The 20,256-nt window shown below is 41.8% G+C and overlaps 3 protein-coding genes across 8 annotated transcripts in view; 2 read left to right on the top strand and 1 right to left on the bottom strand.

The window, feature by feature from the left end:
- Window positions 1-5,761, top strand: part of LOC103480120 (tyrosine-protein kinase receptor UFO) — a 16,612-nt gene extending 10,851 nt beyond the window's left edge. For both annotated transcript variants that reach the window (XM_008434950.2, XM_008434949.2), the window contains exons 9-15: window positions 154-234; window positions 308-400; window positions 608-729; window positions 2,457-2,566; window positions 2,688-2,847; window positions 3,305-3,441; window positions 4,613-5,761. In XM_008434950.2, the coding sequence (XP_008433172.1) occupies window positions 154-234; window positions 308-400; window positions 608-729; window positions 2,457-2,566; window positions 2,688-2,847; window positions 3,305-3,441; window positions 4,613-4,874 (965 nt within the window). In that variant the 3' untranslated portion in view covers window positions 4,875-5,761. The remainder of the gene's footprint in view (window positions 1-153; window positions 235-307; window positions 401-607; window positions 730-2,456; window positions 2,567-2,687; window positions 2,848-3,304; window positions 3,442-4,612) is intronic.
- A 511-nt stretch (window positions 5,762-6,272) lies between these two features.
- rab1ba (zRAB1B, member RAS oncogene family a) lies at window positions 6,273-14,407 on the top strand. The gene is made up of 6 exons (XM_008434951.2): window positions 6,273-6,544; window positions 8,849-8,921; window positions 9,036-9,131; window positions 11,019-11,114; window positions 11,226-11,357; window positions 11,713-14,407. The coding sequence occupies exons 1-6, from the start codon at window positions 6,531-6,533 to the stop codon at window positions 11,905-11,907; spliced, it is 606 nt and encodes a 201-aa protein (XP_008433173.1). The 5' UTR covers window positions 6,273-6,530; the 3' UTR covers window positions 11,908-14,407.
- Window positions 14,408-16,114: 1,707 nt separating this feature from the next.
- peli3 (pellino E3 ubiquitin protein ligase family member 3) overlaps window positions 16,115-20,256 on the bottom strand; it is a 14,964-nt gene continuing 10,822 nt past the window's right edge. For all 5 annotated transcript variants that reach the window (XM_008434954.2, XM_008434955.2, XM_008434956.2 and 2 more), the window contains exons 5-7: window positions 18,412-18,636; window positions 17,968-18,156; window positions 16,115-16,781 (exon numbers count right to left, since the gene is read on the bottom strand). In XM_008434954.2, the coding sequence (XP_008433176.1) occupies window positions 16,182-16,781; window positions 17,968-18,156; window positions 18,412-18,636 (1,014 nt within the window). In that variant the 3' untranslated portion in view covers window positions 16,115-16,181. The remainder of the gene's footprint in view (window positions 16,782-17,967; window positions 18,157-18,411; window positions 18,637-20,256) is intronic.

Genomic DNA, 20,256 nt, shown 5'->3' with positions numbered 1-20,256 from the left:
AACAAAACGTAAACAACACATGAACAAGACATGAACAAGACATGAACAAGATGTGAACAACACATGAACAAGACATGAACAAGACATGAACAAGACATGTGAATGAAGGTGACAGGATGTTTGTTCCTAAGTAACATCTGCTTCCACTTACAGGAGAGTTTGGGTCGGTGTATGAGGGGATCTTCACGGCGCAGGCTGGTGCTGACATCAGGGTGGCTGTGAAAACCATGAGAGGTTTGGAGCCAACATAGAAGCTTCATCAGACGCTTGACCAGCTCTCCTTTCTCATCATTTTCTCTGGTTGCAGTTGGAATCCATAGCCAGAGGGACTTGGAGGAGTTTTTGAAAGAGGCTGAGATAATGAAGAACTTTGATCATGAAAACGTTGTCAGGCTGCTTGGTAAGCAAAAACACAGAGGAATGATTAGAACTGAGCCCAGACTCCTTCCAGCTTCTCCTGTCCCCTCAGCCAAAAGAGTCACATGAAACATATTCCATACAGATAATTGTTAATCTGGTCAGATTTGGGGGAGGGATTGAGTACTGTGGGTTTTAAAATCAGTTGCTGTAGTTTATAAGCAGAAGCAGACTTGTGTTTTTCCTGCAGGTGTCACTTTAAAGAAGGAGGAGGATTCTGCTGTTCCTGTTCCTCTGGTCATCCTGCCTTACATGAAACATGGAGACCTGCGGCGCTTTCTCATTGCTACACGCTACGGGGACATTCCAATGGTGAGGTGCTGTTAAGAGTACATACACACGCACACACACAGTAATGTGTACATACATTGCTTAAAAAAGGAACTTACCTCCTTGGTGAGTGATTGGGTTTTTTATGGCTTTTACAAATCAATCATGAGCAACATAATCAGTAAAGTGTCAATAAAACCTATTTAATGTCAAACTAAAAACTGATTTTACACAATAATGACAAATAAAATAATGCATCATCAGAGGAGTGATTTGACAAATACTGCCCCCTTCAGTCAGTATTCAGTAGCTGCTCCTCTGGCTGCAGTCAGTCAGTGTGGATCTCAGTCAGGATGCTCAGCTGAACTTTTCCTCCGTTATTCCAGATAAACTCTTCCAGTTCTATCGGGCTGGGGGGATCAGCTGTGAGTAACTATTTTTGAGTCCAGCCACTCAGTTAGTCTGAGCTATGGGCTTTGACTGGGCCACTTTCTTGTCTTCACACCATCTCTGTGTAGCTTTTGCTGGATGCTTCGGCTCATTGTCTTGCTGGAAAGTAAATGTTCTCTGACGCTGCAGTTCTCCTACAGATGGAAACAAATAGTCCTCCAGGATTTCCTCCTGATATTTTACTGAGTTTTATTTCTTGAAATTAGTGGGGGGAAAAATAGAACATTTTACAATGTTCTACTTTTTTTGCAGTGGTCTATATATACTGCGCCTATACAGCCAAAATGATGCAAGATCATTTTGATCCAATCAAAATGTTTTATTTTTGGGGGGTTTTCTGAAGGAAGTGAGACAGACATGACCCAAAAGATGATAAAACAGTCTTAAAGTTTTATGTCTTCTTTCTTTTTTAACAAGTACAACGTCATTTAATAACCTGTTTGTTGGGGGTGGGAGGGTGTTGGATACTTTTCCATAATAAATGGAAAACTATTCATTGGTATTAAACAGTCAAACTCTTGTGATTGTTGCTGAACAGCTTTTGGAGTGTTTTCACTGGTATTCAGTCGACGTTTTGAGGTTGGAGGTCTACGGGCTGAACCTGGTGTTTGGTTCCCCATATAGATTCTCTATATTGAAAATCCTCTCCAAATGTTAATATTGAGCTGTCAGAATTTTTAAAAATAAAATTTATAAATTATTTATATACATTTGATCAATTTAGACTTACAAATTATGAACCTTAAGATCTAATTACTTTTACAATCATTTATAAAATGACACTTTGTCTGAGAAATCTCTGTGAAACATGAAACATTAATAACTCATCTACTGACAGAGACCTTGTGTTTCATAATAATGTTTGACTGGGAGTCAGAGATTTATCTGGAATCAGATAATTTATCTGCAGAGAGCAGGAGAAACCAGGATGCTTAAACAATAAATAAAAAAAGTTTTGCTCAATTGTACTATTACACTAGTCAACACAAGCAACAAAGTAAAAGGAATATGTGGAAAAACTGACCCATAAGCTCATAAATGTCATAATAGGCACAAAGTATCAAAAAAAGCATGCTATATAAACTAAAGAAGTAATTATCTAACTTTACAAATCAAGATCAAAACAAAGAAAAACTGAATCACAAACCAAATAAGACATAAACGACACAAAACATTATTTGTGAGCTTATATATTATTTGACTTGTTTAAGCATTGAGCAGAAATCTGTTGAGGAGAAATATTCTCTAGATGTGGAAATAATCCTGCCTGGAATGAAGTTAGTTTTGGAAAAAAAACCGTCCTATTTTTCCCCTTCCAGGTTGTTCCCTTCCAGACGCTCCTACGATTTATGATAGACATCACAGCGGGGATGGACTATCTGAGCACAAAGGGATTTCTGCATCGGGACCTGGCTGCACGCAACTGCATGTGAGTCTGACTTTTGAAGGTGGACAGACCCAGATTAAGACGGGAAAATGCATGAAAGTGATGCACATATGCGGGTACGCTTTGATCCATGCTATAGAAACATGCATCTGTCTCTGCACAGGCTGGGGGATGATCTTCGGGTCTGCGTGGCCGACTTTGGCCTCTCTAAGAAAATCTACAGCAGCAATTACTACCGTCAGACAGTCGCTGTCCGTGTGCCCATCAAGTGGATGGCCATTGAGAGCCTGTCTGAGTCTGTCTACACAACCAAAAGTGATGTGGTGAGTTTGCCTAGTTTTTATTTTTCTGCAGTGTTTCACTCCCATGTTACCGTATCACAACAATCCACAGCTAGTATAACTGTCACCAAAAAGGGTGTATTCCTGATCAAGTTACTGATCAAAACAGAGGAAAACATAACAMCTCTGTAATTCTTGCTGCCAGGTAAATGGAACCTGAAAATGCAAAAAGAACAAACATAAGCAAGAGACAATTTTTTTTAAATAATTAAATATTAGCTGGTCAAAGGTTTAAGACCACAGCAATTCTGCTTGTAAAACAATGCATTGAAGTTCAGTTTATTATTTCAACTGATAAAAAGCTCAGCCTGAGTAAAACCTGCAGGCCTCATCGACTCGCTAACTTTCCTTTCTGGAAAACATGCATCAGGATCAGTATATGGTAGAAAAGCCTCATAACAGCTGCTTTATTCCCGTAATCCTCTTCTCCGTGTTATAGTGGTCATTCGGAGTAACTATGTGGGAGATAGTATCCCGAGGAAAGACTCCATATCCTGCTGTCCACAACTATGAACTGCTGGACCTGCTGCTGTCAGGACACAGACTCAAACCACCTGCAGAGTGTGACGAGAAGCTGTGAGTCCATCTGCTTTTTTTTTTATGAGAAGCTTGAAATACACAATTTTGCTTTCTGTAGGAGTTTTCTTCTTTAAAATAACATATTTTAGCGCAAAATAATTAGTCTAAACATTTTTAATGAAATGAATATTGCATATCTTGAAAAAAAGGCAAAGAAAACTATGTTCCTCATGCACCTTGAGAATGTATATCTTGCCGAGATCTCTTGTAATTGGTGATTGTACTATCAGTCAGTAAAGCCTGATAAAAATAAATGAATAAATAAATAAATAAAAGAACAAAAACAGATCCAAAAAATCTGTAAGGTTTTATTGATCTTGCAGGTAATCATCAGAAATCCGGTTCAGTGTTCTGAAAGCTGCTAGTTTTGTTCCTTTTTATCAGGAAGGAAACAACAATTCTGAATCCTTACAAAAAAAAAAAGAATGCACCTTGAGTTATTCAGCAAAAATATCCAAACATACACATTTGGACTGTAGAATAAGGAAGAGAAAAGGTAAGCGAGCAGACAGAACATGAAAACACCACTTTATATTTGTTTTATAGTTAGCCAGTCCTTTTTTGTTTCTGATCTAATTAGAGAAAAACCAAAGATAAACAGAGAAAATAAGTAGTTTAAGATTGCAAAGTCTATGTTTTATGCACATGGCAGAGGTCCGAGGTCAGGGTTAACATAGAAACCTTTTTATTTTCTAACTCGGAATTCTGAAAACAGTTGAGTTTCTCACATATGTAAATAGGAAATTCAAGTTTCTGAGTTTAGGTTGCAGCATCACATTCCTTTTCATTCTCCAGCTGTGATGTCAGAGTCTGAGAGAGGACACATTGGTCATGATCCAGAATATTTCCCAAATCCGTCTGTGAAAGAAAAAATAGACCAGAATCCTAATTCAATTTGAAATGTGAGGAAATCTAAAAAAAACCTAAGTTCTATCAAATTTATCCCCATTCACAGAATGGGAAAACATGCTTAAACAAAAACTGTCTACTTATTACGAGGGATTTGAATGGGGAAGGTAAATTAGTCTTTATTGGAGGAATGAATGACTCCAACACCAAAGAAAATTACACTCAGCATTGTTGTGTAAGGAAGGATTTCTGTTCAATAAAACAATCAATACTGTGAGAAAAGTCTAATTCTTTTTCTCCTATCTTATCCTTCAACCAGCTACGAAATCATGAAGAGCTGCTGGGACTCAGAGCCGCGGCTGAGGCCAGACTTTAGGAGTCTGCTTGACAAATTAAAAGGTCTTCTGTCCGAGCTCCCGGTTCTGGAAGCCTGGGAGGAGAAAAGATACATCAACCAAGGATTAGATGCTGCATCTGCTGCAGTAACTGAGGATCCTCAGATAGACTCTGGAGGAAGACATGAGAATGTCTACCTGTCTTCTCCTGTGGGTGCAGAAGGATGTGGAGCAATGCCACACTGATCACATCCATCCATTATTCAGACTTAAATACTGTGTTACTGTTCAGATGTTTTTAATCTGGTTTAGGATCTGTAGGGACTGGATCTCTATTCTAACCTAGAAGCAGGAGACAGGCTACCAGTCCATATGAGACAAACAAGAGACATACATGACAAACAACCTTCAACGATCCTTATTCTGATATATTTGCTGATTTCTATTGTTTTTGCCATGATGTCACAAAAGGAAGCAGTGTGTGTGAGATGTTGGTGCACCTGCAGTTAACTCAAATGTGTTGAATTGACCTAGAAGGATTCAAGGATTCAAGGATTTTTTATTGTCATACCACCTTTGGAGTTTGTGGTACAAAATTTGTACTCAGGTCCCAGATAAAGAAATCCACTACACACACGCATGCACGCACGCGCACACACACGCACACACAAAAAAGTCAGAAGATTAGAAAGTCATGATATGATTATGTCAGTCTTCCCAAATTGTTTTAAGGCAATGTAATCCTCTAGGTGAACTTTTGACTTTATCCTTAATGACCTTGAAACAGGAAAGCTTCAGTGTGGTTTGATGTCAGCCAGTAAGAAAACAGGTTATGTGTCTGTTTTATGAAATATGTAGATATTTGGTTCCAACTTTTCACAGCACCTGTAAAAAGGAGGATCTACCAGGTGTGAAGACCAGCCTCCAATGTTTATAAAAACTACCTGGACATATGCAATATGCATTCAAATGGAGAATTTGTCCAAATCCAACCAGCTTTCACGAGGGTCTTATCAACATATGGCAGAAGGAAACTGGAATTGAACCTACAACTTTCAGATTGCAAGACGTTTTCCTTGGAGCCACAGTGGCAGTGTCACTTTTATGTACATTTCAATAAAACATTGATATTATTGAAAAGTTTATATATTTCAGAATTTTATATATTATCTTTCTTGGTATATGGACTAGAAAAAAGTATATATTTTATTTTATTTTATTTTATTTTATTGAGGAGAGGTGTCAGTCAGCGTTTTGCAGATTTTATTTATTTCAAGATTTCTACATGTATTTATAGCATTATTTATTTATTTACTTAATAATAGTGTTCTAACTCCCACTCAGGTGCCAAAGTAACTGGTTGAAGAGAACAAACTCCGCCGACACGGCGCCGCTCTCCTTGTCGGCTGACGAATGGGGCAGACCCCGCGTCTTACGACAGCTACAAATGAAAACTCGCCGACTATATTATAGTCTGTGTGACAACCTGAAACCACCAACTTTATTCATATATTTTGTCGTTAATAATTGCGAAATGTGTTTTTTCCCCTCTGTACTCAAAGCGACTGTTTACCAGAGCCGCAGTCCATCGCGTAGTGACACATCACCTTTCGTCACTACCGCACCTGCGCAGTCATCCTTAAACCTTTACCAAGCAGCGAACACAGAAAGGCAGGAGAGAAAGAGGAAAATATAGCATTATACGTGACTGTAGTTGAAATATGTGTGCTTAAAAGAAAGATATTTGAAACAATTAAGGTAGGATACACAGAGGTCGGCAGTACAAACGGTTCTAAATCTTCTAAGTGCCTCAGAATCGAGCCTACCGTCCAGTCATCTGTTCGGTTTGTCGTAGAGGGAAGGAAGAGTGTTCGCCCAAAGAGACGCAGCGCAAGTGAAACCATGAATCCCGAGTAGTAAGTTTTCTCTTTACCTTTCTCAGCTGTAGGACTGCTACTGCTTCTATGTAATGTGCTTTACTGTGGAATATTCCAAACAATGCTTGTTTAATGGTCCTGCCGGAAATCTGTCAGGAGCTAAACAGGAGCTAGCTGGTTCCCAGGAACAATGCGGAATGTGTCAGTAATCCTCCAAACGTCAGGTGACGGCTTTGTGTCGGTTCTGCTTCTAGCCGCTACGAAACAACCTGCTGTGGGAGATGATCCAAGAAAAAGCGAATGTTTGGAGAAGACGCTGCCATTTTTACTTTTAGCAGATAGCAACTATACAAGGATTGTCCGGTTTTGACATTTAGGCAGAGGCTAAGATGAGTCTGAAATAGACACTTTCACTAATATTTAGTCCTTACGCAGGTTGCGACCAGGCCACACTTTCCTGAACCATCAACAGGCATCATTTCGGCCGGGTGTTTGGCTGAAATGGTGGGAATCTTTGAAATTGATCTTATTGCCTCACATTGAACCGACTCTGAAGTATAGAGGAAACTTTTTCAACAGAAACTGCACTCCAGGTGTTTATTATATATAAATAAATACACACTTGGTTTCATACCTGCTTAAAGGTTGTTTTGAAAAGGTACTTTTACTCTAACAAACAAGTCTAATCAAAATGCATATTATAAATATGCATTTATAATATGCATTATTAAATATGATTGAGTCTCTGTATGATTCTAACATGATCAAGTTTAAAGATTATCCTGCATAATTTCAAACATGTGTGTCTGATTCTTGTTCTTGAAAGTATATGTGTTGTCATATTAATGGTGTAGTGTCCATTTTGGTTGAATTTAAAGGGTCAGTATTATGTATTCTCCAGGCATGTAGTGCTGTTTTCTAGCACAATCAAGTGGTAACTGTTACCTTTAGATGAAATTGGATCTCTGTCTCTTTAAAAACTTCTGCTCTGTCTAAAATCTGCTTTCAGGAAGTCATCACAACAACGCTCCTCTATTAACCGTTTGACAACGTTTTATCAGCCTTACACTAAGTTGCAACTCCTATAATGCACTCAGCAGATGTGCAGTTGCACCATGTGTTTGCTAATAGCTGTTGGCTAGTCTGAAGGAGCTAATGGGGAAGTCACAGGGAAGGGCTGCTTTGTGAGACAAGCTCTGAAGTTTGTAAACTGAGCTTCCACCATTTTTGAAGGCAGGGCTAGGTCCACCCAAGTGTTTTGCACAGCTGAATAGTTACCATGGAGATTAAAGGATTACTCAAACACATATGAAAGAGTGAAGGCAACACTCCAGGTATGTTTTTGACTAGGGAATAACATTATAACATCATGTAAAGCTCAGAAAAGCAAATGTTACATAATACTGCCCCTTTAATTTTTCACAAGTTTTCGTCTATCCATGTTCTTATTTCTGTTAGTACTGAACTGTAACTGATGGAACTACCTGGGCAATGACAAACCCCCTGATCTCACCTTTAGGTTTGTAGTAATAACAGCACCATCCTGTGAAAGAGATGCAACTGGAAACAAATCTTGAAGAGACAGAAAATAAAATGTCCTTACCTGTGTGAAGTGGTTGGTGATGCACCACTTCACCAAGCGGTGAAGGAGCAGGGTGTAGAATCATGGGGTTGATTCTACACCCTGCTACCTTTCACAGTGTGTCTTGTGTGGCACTCAGTATACTGCCATCTTTGTATCTGTGGGGGTGTGTTGATAGGAAGCAGTCTTCGCTTTAAACTCCAAACTGGAATCGGAGGAAAGACACCGAACCACACACTGCATACTGATCAGTGCTTGGCAGCAGCTCAGAGGCCTGTAGGACTGGGGTGAACTGACTCTGTGTGTCTTGGAAAATGTCTTGAGACAATATTATATGTTTTGAAGTGACGCCATGTAAATTAACTACATTTATTGTTTAATAGAAAACATCCGTTAACACAGCAGAACGGCTTCTCACCTAATATACCACTATGCTGTAGTGTAGTCACTGAAGCTTTAAGAATAAGTCAAAATGCATATTAAATATGTACTTGGTCATAATATTATGAGCAGTTCTGTCAGGTAAAAGTTGATAGAACTGCTCAAAAATCATGATAGATTCTTTCACTTTTAATTTTTCAGTCATCTACATCAAACATTCTTAATTAGGTTCCATCTTGGGTCTTTTGTATGGAAAAATAAATAAATGCAATTCATTCTGTTAAAATTTTTAATATATATGTAAATTAATTTAAATTACTTGCCAGCCCCTTATAAGAACAGAATTTCTAATTAAAATATTGATATGTTTTTGTTTTCAGTGACTATCTGTTCAAGCTGCTCCTCATCGGAGACTCTGGAGTGGGAAAATCCTGTCTTCTTCTGCGCTTCGCTGTAAGTAGTTCTCTGCACCAGCAGGCGGTTCCCTCCTCATCTTGCAGTCTTTTCTTCTTCTGTTGTCAGATGGAGCCTCTCCAGTTCTGCTTCTCTTTATTTCCTTTTATACAGGATGACACCTACACAGAGAGCTACATCAGCACCATCGGAGTGGACTTCAAGATCCGCACCATCGAGCTAGACAGCAAGACTATTAAACTGCAGATTGTGAGTTTATGCACACTAATACTGGAACGCCAGCTGTGCTGCCAAGCAGAGTGTTGCCTTGGTTACAGACCCTATTGTACCCCATAACCATGTTCAGGGTCCCCCAGGTGTTTTTACATACATGCTCACAAAACATCTTTCTACACAATGTACAGATGTTTTCATGCACTGAATTGGCAAAAGTGTTCTTGTTCATCCAAATCATTGAGTTCAGTTGTTCTTTTCGCTTCCAACAAGTGTATAAAATGCAGCACCTAACATACTGACTAGGACAAGAACTGAGACACGTTAACTTACAGAGCCGTGTCAGTGGACTTCAGCTTTCTGCACAGTTAAAAACTGCAGACCTCCAAAGTTTAAGTAGCTCTCAGATTAGCTTAGCAACACTGCATAGAGGGCTTCATGGTTTCCATGGCTTTTGTCCCCCCAAACAAATCTGATCTGTTCCACTTCTGAATGTGGAACTAAATGGTATGTGATAGTTTTCAAAGTGTCTTCGTCATTGACATGACACATGCTTCATAATTCTCCAGCAGAAGAAGCCAGAAGAGGAAAATCCAGATGTAAACAATGCAAATTGCAATTATGAAATACTGAAAGCAGTCTGAGTCAGTGAACGCATCACACCCCAACCCGACCACTCCTGGTCCGACTCCACATCCAAACAGACATCTCTACAGAAGCTGCAGTCATTGCTCCACTGTTATTATTAGTTACTGTTATTACTGTTACAGTGAGATACAACAGTGTCTTCAGTCAGAGGCTTCTTCTGATGTACTGTAATGCTGACAACTACTGGAGATGCTTCCTTCTACAGGAGAAGCCACCAGTATGTCATAAAGAACTTTGAATAATATAAATTACAACAACATTTGAATGAATAAAGTATTTTTGAATTTGGATTTACTTCAACTGAATGTGAGAACGCCTCATGTATGTGATCATCATTATGTTCTCAGTTCCTCTGAGACATAAGCAGCTCCTCTGGCTGTCAGCGACCTTCAGTTGCTTCCAGAGGTGAGAGAATAGGAATACTGACAAGATTATTAAAATATTTTTCAGGTTGGTCTCTAACATTACTGGTTTAACAGCAAACGTTTTAGTGACTAAAAAGCTTGAAGACAAATGACACAACAGAGCTGCTGGTTAAACTGGGGACACACCAGTGATTGTTTCCCTGAGAGCTGGGTGCAGCAGCAGGTTTAGCTGCTCTGATAGGTCCAGCAGGATCAGTTAACGCTGATCCACAGTCGTTCAGTCAGGACACAAACCAGTTGTTAGTGTGAACACCTAGTCTTTTACCTTAATTACCTAATTATCTTCCAAATAGCTTCAGCATGTTGGGGGTAGCGAGCGTGGGATGCCTATAGAAGAGACTGCTAACCTACTGGAGCATCTCGGCTCCTGGAGTTTGCAGAAAGAAAACAGTGTGATATAAAAACACTCAACTGTCCCTTATCTGGCTCTAACCAATCTAAGTCTAAATGAATTATTGTTAAAGGTGATTGCCGTTTATTTGTTAACCATAACTGGTTAGTAGCAGGGTGGGATGTGGCAGGACTAACCATGTTTCTGTGATTTCTGTTCCACTGGTTCTGCTGGTTTCATCCTGGCCTGCCTGTTGTCTGGTACCGAGACACAGCAGAGTCTTTAGGTCCTTTAGGTCCATGGACAGATTGTTAGCTTGTAGCCTGAAAATGCCATTGTTACTTCTCTAACATCAGTGAATGTTTCTGCTCTAACTCCATTTTAGATCTTCTGGCGGAGAAAAGAATGAATGTTAGAGTGTTTTTGATTGGTCCACCTTTACATTTTATTATGATATACAAAATCCACGTCATGATTGTATCCATTTTCTTACTCTTGTCTTCTCTCCTTGGTCATCAGTGGGACACTGCAGGTCAGGAGAGGTTTCGAACCATCACCTCTAGTTACTACCGTGGAGCCCATGGCATCATCGTGGTGTATGACGTGACCGACCAGGTGAGTGCAGGAACAGCCTGATGAATGACAGGAAGGTGGAGCGTAGCCAGGCTGCTTCAATCGACCCTCCTGCTCCTGTCAGAAGTTAAATCCGTGCATCGCCTTTTTCAGGAGTCTTATAACAACATCAAGCAGTGGCTGCAGGAAATCGACCGCTATGCCAGTGAAAATGTGAACAAGCTTTTGGTGGGCAACAAGTGTGACCTCACTACTAAGAAAGTGGTGGACTACACTACAGCCAAGGTACGGCGTGTTTCTGATGGAAACTGTGGATGCAGCTGAATGGTTTATTGAGTTTGACAACAGGAAGTTGTATTATCTTCTCAGGAAATAAAGATGTAGGTTTTATAATTTATTACTGTGTTACGGCTTTGATGCACTGAACAGTGAAACTGGTCAGTGTGCTGGTGAAGCTGTCAGGTTTGGTATTGGCAGCGATATGCTTTAAAATGTTATTGGGTCTGAATGTAAATGTGTGTGTGTGTAAACCCAGCTGCTGTAGCAGCTCCTGTTGTCTGTCTGAAGGGGGCGCTGTCTGCAACGGTCCCCTTTATGTTTTGGGTTGAATGTTTCACCTTCTTCTTCCTCTTCCTGGCAGGAGTTTGCCGACTCTCTGGCCATCCCCTTCCTGGAGACGAGTGCCAAGAACGCCACCAACGTAGAGCAGGCTTTCATGACCATGGCGGCTGAGATCAAGAAGCGCATGGGGCCAGGTGCCACGGCCAGCGGCGACAAGCCCAACCTAAAGATTGAGAGCACCCCAGTGAGGCAGTCTGGAGGTGGCTGCTGTTAAGGGACCCATGCCCTCGCACCCCTAAACCCCACATCTCTTGTGAATCCCTCTTTCATGTTCGTTCTTCCCTTTCCCTCACCTTCACCATTTCATCACTTTAACCCCCCTGACCCCTGCCACTCCCTCCCCAGCCTGCCTTCTTAGCCCTGCCTTCCGTTTAGCACCTTTGGGCATCAGAGAGGGTTGAAAGGTCAGGTAATGACCCCTCTGGGTGCTGATCTGATGGAAGCACGGTGGAAGGTTCCAGAGTCTGATGGGTGAAGCTGCAGTGATGCGTTCTGCTCAGAGGACAGAGGATTGTTACAGGGAAGGCTGGTTCACTGAGAGACTTCGCCTGTTCCTGCTCACACACTGTTGTCCAGTTAGAGTTAAAAAGACTGAAGTCAAATTTCTTCACCCCCCCCCCACCCCCCTCACCTTCATCCCCACCCTGTTCGGTCCTGGGAGGATTTCCCCTTCTGCTGTTGCTCTCAGACTGTAATCATCGCACAAGTTCCCCGTTAAGGCTCCAGATGGCGCTCTCTCAGGCAGCCTCTTCCATCCGTCCGCTTCGTTAGCGTCGTTCCTTGTAGCCTGCCGTACAAACATTCATTTCCAACATTTGGGGCCTTAAATGTTTGCTGACATCTCAACTCATGTCTTAGCTACATGCTAGCATCCCCCCTCTGTGTACTGACAAAGGAGTACACACACAGATCCAGGTGGTCCACCTGGAGAGTAGGGGTCAGCTGGGGTAAAACCCTGACCTTCAGTGTTCAGAGCACACCTCTCAACTGGACCTGGGCGGATAAGGATGGTGCCATCCACCCTTATCCGCCCAGGCCCAGTGGAGACTGGAATCTATGGCATTAGCTTTCCCTTGACGACTGAACATCGAGACACTGTGTTTCTGTCAGCAGGTGGCGTTATTCCTTACAGATTATAGCATTAGAAGACCGGGAAGCCCTTCATCAGCTTCATTATTGTTGAGGTTTTATTGATATCGGCCCAGTAAGATTTGTGGAGAACACGTGAAGCTACAGATGTGTCTGCGATACTGTTGCTGAGACGACCTCTCCGACTCAGTTGTTTGGGTCACAGCTGTTGAACCCGTAGACCCTCGTCAAATGACCTGTGATTGTTTTGAGTAGACAGCATCATAACTATTCACACTCATTCACAGATGTGCATCATTTATAGAGATTGTCTTAGAGTTCAGTCATGTTGGGTGGCCAGACCTTCCTATTTAGCTTCCAGCTGCCCACCTTTTGCTGGTTAATATTAGATGCGTCACATTTTTGTCTTATCTTGTTAGATGATGATAATTATCTGGAGGTGATCCAGTTGGGGTCAGAAGTTTTTTTCAGTTTGTTATAGGAAGGTTTGACAGCAAGGCCTGAGAACCTGGGAGGAGTCTGAATGGACCGGAGGACATTCCAGCTGGACTCACCAGTTCTCACTCTCCTGTTAGCATTGTAGCATCAAAGGGTTAGGAGTCTGTTTCCAAGCCCAGAGCTCTGAGCGATGTTAGAACTGATAGCCATGTCTTAGTGGACTTTAGGGGAACCAGAAGGGGGTGAACCAGATGGGGGGGAGGGAACCAACGTCCCTCTGCAATAAGTGAACTGTCTTCTAGCAGCACTGAGCCTCCTGCTGTAAACTAGAACTGGAAGTTTTCTGCCGTCGTCCTCCAGAGCTCCTAGCTCCTTCTCTTAGTGGTTGTGATGCTGATTGCTTCATCCTTGGCACCTTCCTCTGGAGTTTCAGGGACTGACTGGTCTTGGCTTGCTGACCGGATATGAACTCCCTGATTTTCCCTTCCCATCCGTCCCACAGCTGGCACTCCCCAGAAACACCTGGAGGTAGGAGACCCCTAGTGGTCAAAGGCACCAACTGACCTGGTTCAGCGCTGTCATCACTCTGGGGTGGGGTTTCTGTCAGGTTGAATCTGATGTTGAATAAAGCTTGAGCCGTCGGTGGGTACCCCTCCCCATCACAGCATCACGCCGTTCTCACATGTAGATGCACAACTAGAAATCATGAATAAAACTTTGTCTAACTCTCACACATGTAAGTTTGGGCTTTGATTACATGTCTTTATATTTTCAACCAGTCTTTGTATTCTAGGCTGCTGGTTTTGGTGTATTCATTGAATAATATACTGTTTACTGAATGGAAGTAGGGGTTGGGGGTGCTGATCAGGTGGGGTTCAATAGAAAGGGTGGGGGGGTTTGCTCATGCTCATGAATGTGGTCTGCATTTACTTTTTTTTACTTTTCACTTTGGATTGTTTTGGTTAAGGGGGTATTCTGTGTCGTTTGCACAATTCTTTATTGCTTTTTAATAGTTAAATGCAGCAAGGCACTCATTAGACGGTGTTGGTTAAAAAACACCAAGTAATTGTCACTTTTTTGTCTTGTTTGGCTTGTCCCCTTTGGTTTTGTCTTACTGCAGAGTTTGATCATGTTTCTTTCTGTACATATTAAAAAGATGTATGTAATAAAATTCTGAAAAACAATGATTGGAAACCCAGTCTGAACTCTCTCCTAACTGTCTGTGCATCACAGCAGGGTCCCTGTCACTGATGACCTTGCTTTGTTCTGCCTGGAGTTGTTCACCTGTGTGCAGGAAGCGTCTCCTCAGTGAATCACTGCTGACACAGCAAATAAAACCCACAGGACATTTCATACTGGCGTTTGCTCCCACTGCTGGCATGACTGTCATCCAGATCCAGACTTCATGGCAGACAAATGGCCTTAAAAAGCCTTTTCCCCTGAGATGCATGGAGGGGCATAAGTTGGAGCAACGTCGAGCTTTAAGAGTCATGTGCGCTCGCTCTCCTCCTGCAGGGGGTTGACGGGGGGCTGCAGGTGACCTTCAGTTATTTTTAGTAACACAGGATAACATGCCCTGTCTGCACAGCTGGTTTTATGGGGTGCCGATTGTAAAATTACATAGCAAAAAAGTAACAGCAATATGTTGGTTTATTCAACCTGTGTTGATTTAGTGTGTGTGTGTGTGTGTGTGTGTGTGTGTGTGTGTGTGTGTGTGTGTGTGTGTGTGTGTGTATATAAACCCATCTGCTGCCTCAGCTCCTGGTGTAACCTGCTCTCAGTCTGAAGGGGGCGCTGTCTGTACCCTTTCCCTTTATGTTTCATTAGGAGAGAAAACGGGTTCATTTTTCAGTTATTTTCGACTATGCTATTAATACATTTATAAATGTGTTATAAATGTATTAGCATTTATTATGTCACAGCTCCAAGTAACTGATTCACAAGCTAAATATTTAGCTCCAAGATAATTAGATTCTAAGCCAAACATTTAATTTCTAAACTAAATATTTAATTTGCTAACCCAAGAATTAGGTTGTGACTCAAAAAAATGAAATTAGGGTTCATTTGAAAAATGAATATACTTTTTTTTTCTCTCTCTTATTATGACAGGTTAAATAAATCAACATATTGCTGCTAAGTTTTGACTATGTAACTTGACAACAGGAACTCCATAAGGCAGGGCTCAAAGACAGAAATCTGAACTGCTTACAAAGTGAGATTTACCATAATTAATTTCTGAATGCTGTTGGTCAGGGAATATCTAAACCCAACAGTCGCATTCCTTACTGAAACGGCAACCATTGAAATGGAAGCAACACAGTGCCAGTGTGGCATTTTCTGGAAAACAAAATAAAATCAAAACAATAGAAATGCGTATTTTGTCACATAAGGTGGGGCTGTTCCTGTATGCGGAGTCTTGTTGCAGCATAATTGTACTATGTTCCCAAATCTTTCTGAAGCCCCTTCTGGTTTGACATTCTGTCCTCTGTTTTCCTTCATACATCCCACAGCTCAACCAGGTTACTTCATCCAGGCAGTCTGCCTCAGTGGACCCACTGACTCAAGGGTAGCACAGATCAAATGATATTAAAAGACCATGATTCAATTCAACACTATTTATTTACATTTTCTCCAGACAGCTCTTCCATTCAAAGCCTTGGCATCTACTATTGCTTTTAGTTTTATCACGGAAGGAGTCATCTTCCTGTACATCAGCGCATTCACATTTTTGCTCAAGAACACAGTCCTTAGTCACCAGTCATTCACTGAAGTCCTTCAACCTGTGTGTGTGTGTGTGTGCGTGCGTGTGTGCGTGCGTGCGTGTGTGTGTGTGTGCGTGTGTGCGTGCGTGTGTGTGTGTGTGTGTGTGTGTGTGTGTGTGTGTGTGTGCGTGCGTGTGTGTGTGTGTGTGTGTGTGTGTGTGTGTGTGTGTGTGTGTGTGTGTGTGTGTGTGTGTGAGCCTCAGTCGACGGGCCCCTGGAAGATGAGTTTGACGTAGCCCTGCTCCCCCGTCAGCCAAGTCCCGCAGAAGGGACAGGCAGCGTGGAAGGCATGCGTGCCGTGGGGCAGTGGGATCTGGCTCCATCCCACCACTGTCTTTTCAGAGCACACATGGCCACAGGGGCAGAAGGCATGTGTTGGGGGGCCGGCGTCCAAGTACAATCCGCCCTCACAGCCTAACCACAAAGGCACATAGGGGCCCACCCTCCTGCACATCGGACACTCTCTTTCACTAGTGCCGGCTGGTGCTGTGCCCCCCGGACTGGTGGGCCCTTTCTCCTTGCGATAGCCCCAGTTGTGGTATCCGTGCACGTGGCCACAGTTGACATAGACCCAGGGCTGCTTCTTGTCGACAATCTCGCGCTGGGCCAGGCTGGGGAAGGCCAGGGTGTTGAAGCCAACAGGGCACTGGGGCCGAGCAGCGTTCAGCTCCTGCCGAAGGGACTCCAGCTGCTTGAGGGTGGGAATGTGGCGCAGTCCAGCAGGAGTCCGCCAAAGGAGGGTGGCCCCACACAGGTCGATGAGAGAACCGTCCTGGAGAGTGTTTGACTCGTTTTCAACCTGAAACAAGATCAGAGGAAGACCAAGAGGTAGAAAAACATTGTTAGAAAAGAGCATCACTGTCTGATTTCCTGTTCCAACACCAATAATCTTCTTAATCTTTTCTCTGCATTGTCCTAAAGGTCTTTAGAACAGATGGTTTGTTCTGCTGTAGGGGAATTTTCAACTCAGTTTGGATACATCTTTTTAAGGTTTGCATTATAAACTACAGTTATGGTCACAGTTATCCATAACTCTGGCAGGTTTAAAGTAATCTTTAATTTGACCAACATGTTGGTTTTAACTCAGTATTAATGTTTTGTAGAAGTTGAGGCCAGTAAAGATTAGGGTGATAGCACAGAGGCCTTCCAACAGCTTGGAGCTAATCGCCAAGAATAAATTATTTAAAATATACAAGAAGGGTTTGATTACTGTAAAGTCAGTAAATAATTTAAATAAATAGAAACTGGTGGAGTTATTAAAAATGGATACTCCCCTTCAATTGTGTCATTTCTTTTTCTGATCATAATCAAACTTCTTGGTTGAATAAAAATAATAAATCTAAATCCAACATGAATAATTTGTTATTCGTGTTATATCTTGAAATGTGAACTCAGTGATCAATTTTTAAATTCTAATTTTAAACGCCTCTTATGGAAATGTTCCTGTTTCACTCAACTAAACATGATGAATACAAACAAAAGTCCTCTCAAACAGAAAGGCAAAGAAAAAATATATATATAAGGTCTTGGTCTCTGTTCTACTGTGAATTGTAATAAAGTTTCTCATGGTGATTTTTCTGTGAAGGTTTCTTCTTCTCTGCGTGGCTTTTCAGTCCATGTTGGTTCCTGGTTCTTCAGTCTGAGGAAAACTGAACTCTTGTTTCCAGCTTCAGCCAGCGTCTGAAGAAGCTCAAGGTTTTCTTCAGGCGTGGCTGAACATTTCACAGCAACACATGCTCACCTTTGACCTCTGACTCAAAACACAACGGGTCCCTCCATTTAACTCACAACTAACTCAGCGTATGCAAACTTTTGAGTTTAAAGAAACTAATGACATATTTTGTGGTAAATGAAAATAAATCTAATAATAAGTGAAATTTCCATCTGAGATCATTTCAGCAACTGAGAAAAACTATTCTTATAATGTGTATCTGGTTTTGCATGCACAGTTAGTCATAGGCAGTGGTTTGTATTGTTCATCTCACCAGTTTCCCCCTCTGCTGGGCAGAGCGGGTCTCCCTCAGGGCGAACACGTTGCCACACACTGAGATCTCCCTCCACACACCCGGAGCAGGTTCAGACACAAACTCTCCGGCCGGATGCATCACCAGAACCCCGTTGGTGGTGAGGCCGTCCATCAGGCCATCTGAGGTCCTCCATTTGGCAGCCCGTTCCTGACATTTAACACACACACACACGCACACACACACACACACACACACACACACACAGACTGTTGGAATATAGCTAAAACTGCAAATGTTGCTATTCTCTTTAAACTGAACATAATTTATACTTTGGCAATGGACAGAAATATTCAAACATCTAAAAATAAACCTAATAGAAAGAAAAAGTGTCTTATAATTTAAAAAAATCTCTGGAAATGAATCTTTGACTTCTGCTTTACCAGGAGGAAGGCAGAAACTGACCCCTAGGAAGATGTTTTTGGAGGAGTCGAAGCCAGCAGCGTAGATGCGGGCCGTGTAGGGAGCACTGCGTTCACACATGATGCGACAGGCGTAGCGAGAGATGGTGCTTTGGGCCGACTGACCTCCTCCACCACCCTCCCCTGCTGCCCCCCCACCGTGACCGCTGCTGCTGCCTGCCGTGTCCGTGACCACAAAGTCAATCATGCTCTCTGTAGATCTGCCGATCTGAGGGAAGCCAGACAGAGGTCATTGTCATCGCAGAGACAAATTCATCATGACTGAAACATGAAGCAGCAGCAGGGGAAGAATGTGTTTGAGAGCCGCTATGGAGGAGCTGGACCTGGTGGCCGGCTTTACCCAGGCAGCCCACTACGCCTACATCACTGTTTCCACTTTTATTTTACAACTTTATTGATTAGATGCAAAAAGTACTCAGAACTAGTTGTCTAAATAATTATTTTGACATAACTGAAACTAAAAATTTTATTCAAAAATACCCATTTGTGTGAAAATCGTCATAAACTGGAGCAGTCACTGCAAAAACACAAAGTCTGATCGAGTATTTTTATCTAGTTTCTATCACAAATATCTTAGAACAAATAAAGTACAATTTTTTTCAGCAAGAACTTGGACTGTGGTTAAGTCAATAATTCCTTAATATTGATAAAAAATTGAGTACTTTGAGATTTCAATTGGAGATATAAAGAGCTTTATAATTGAAACTGAATATTATTATAAACTGCCAATGGAACTAGAACATTTTTAATCATTATTAAGGAATTACTGACTTAAACGAGCTCTTATTTCTTGCTGAAATGTTACTTGTAACTTAGTTTGTTTTATTTTCAAGTGTAATAAAACAAAACTTCTAGTGAAGCTAGAAACTAGCTTCACTGGTAAGATTGAGTGTTTTTGCAGTGTTCACATTGACCTAAGCTGTTGACCAAAACATCCTACTTTACAGGCACAAAGCTCTGACTGTTCTGTTTTACTCTGGAACCAGTTAAGTAGTTTTTTTGTAAAGGCGTCGAGGTTAATGTAGTCAGTAATAATAACACAGGTAAACTTCAACAAAGGTGTGGCCAGACTGAAGCTGACAAACAGAGCAGAAAGAGGAGCGAATCCATAGCAACCAATCCTGCAAAATGACCAGAAAGTCAGATCCTTTACAGCGCAGCTACTGATTACATCCAAACACCAGGAAAAAAAACAACAGCTTTTATGTTCCATAGATCCACGCTTGTTTTGATACACAATTTATTTTAATACAGAATGACTCTTTGTTTGGAGCTGAACGGCGGTGCAGTTGGTATCTGCTGCCTTGCAGTAGGAAGGTTCTGGGTTCCAGTCTCTCTGCAGGTTTGCAGGTTCTCTCTGGGTACTCTGACTTCCTTCCACTGTCCTTAAACGTAACTGTTTAACACACACACGACCCCTCCCATCTTTTAAGCATGTACAAGTGTGTTTATGGATGGGTGTGCTGTGGTGGCGCAGGGGTTAAGCATAACCCACATATGGAGGCCTTAGTCCTCGACGCAGCTGTCGCAGGTTTGATTCCTGGCCTTGGCAACCTTTGCTGCATGCCTTCCCMCTTCTCTCATTACCCACTTTCCTGTCAATTAACTATCAAATAAAGGCCACTAGAGCCAAAGAAATAAAAAAAAAAAAAGTGTGTTTATGGACATTCTAACACAATTAGTTCTGTTTTCTGAATAGAAACGCTACACCTGGTCAACCTGTTTGAGGATTTTTTTAAAAGAAGTTCTCAAGTTTGTGTGGAGGAACGGAGGGGCGTGTGTGTGTGTGTCTGTGCGTGTGTGTGTGTGTGTGTGTGTGTGCGTGCGT

This window comes from Poecilia reticulata, linkage group LG18 (assembly GCF_000633615.1).
Source record: "Poecilia reticulata strain Guanapo linkage group LG18, Guppy_female_1.0+MT, whole genome shotgun sequence".
In the NCBI taxonomy this organism is placed as follows: Eukaryota; Metazoa; Chordata; class Actinopteri; order Cyprinodontiformes; family Poeciliidae; genus Poecilia; species Poecilia reticulata.
This window is presented reverse-complemented; position numbering and strand designations above follow the sequence as displayed.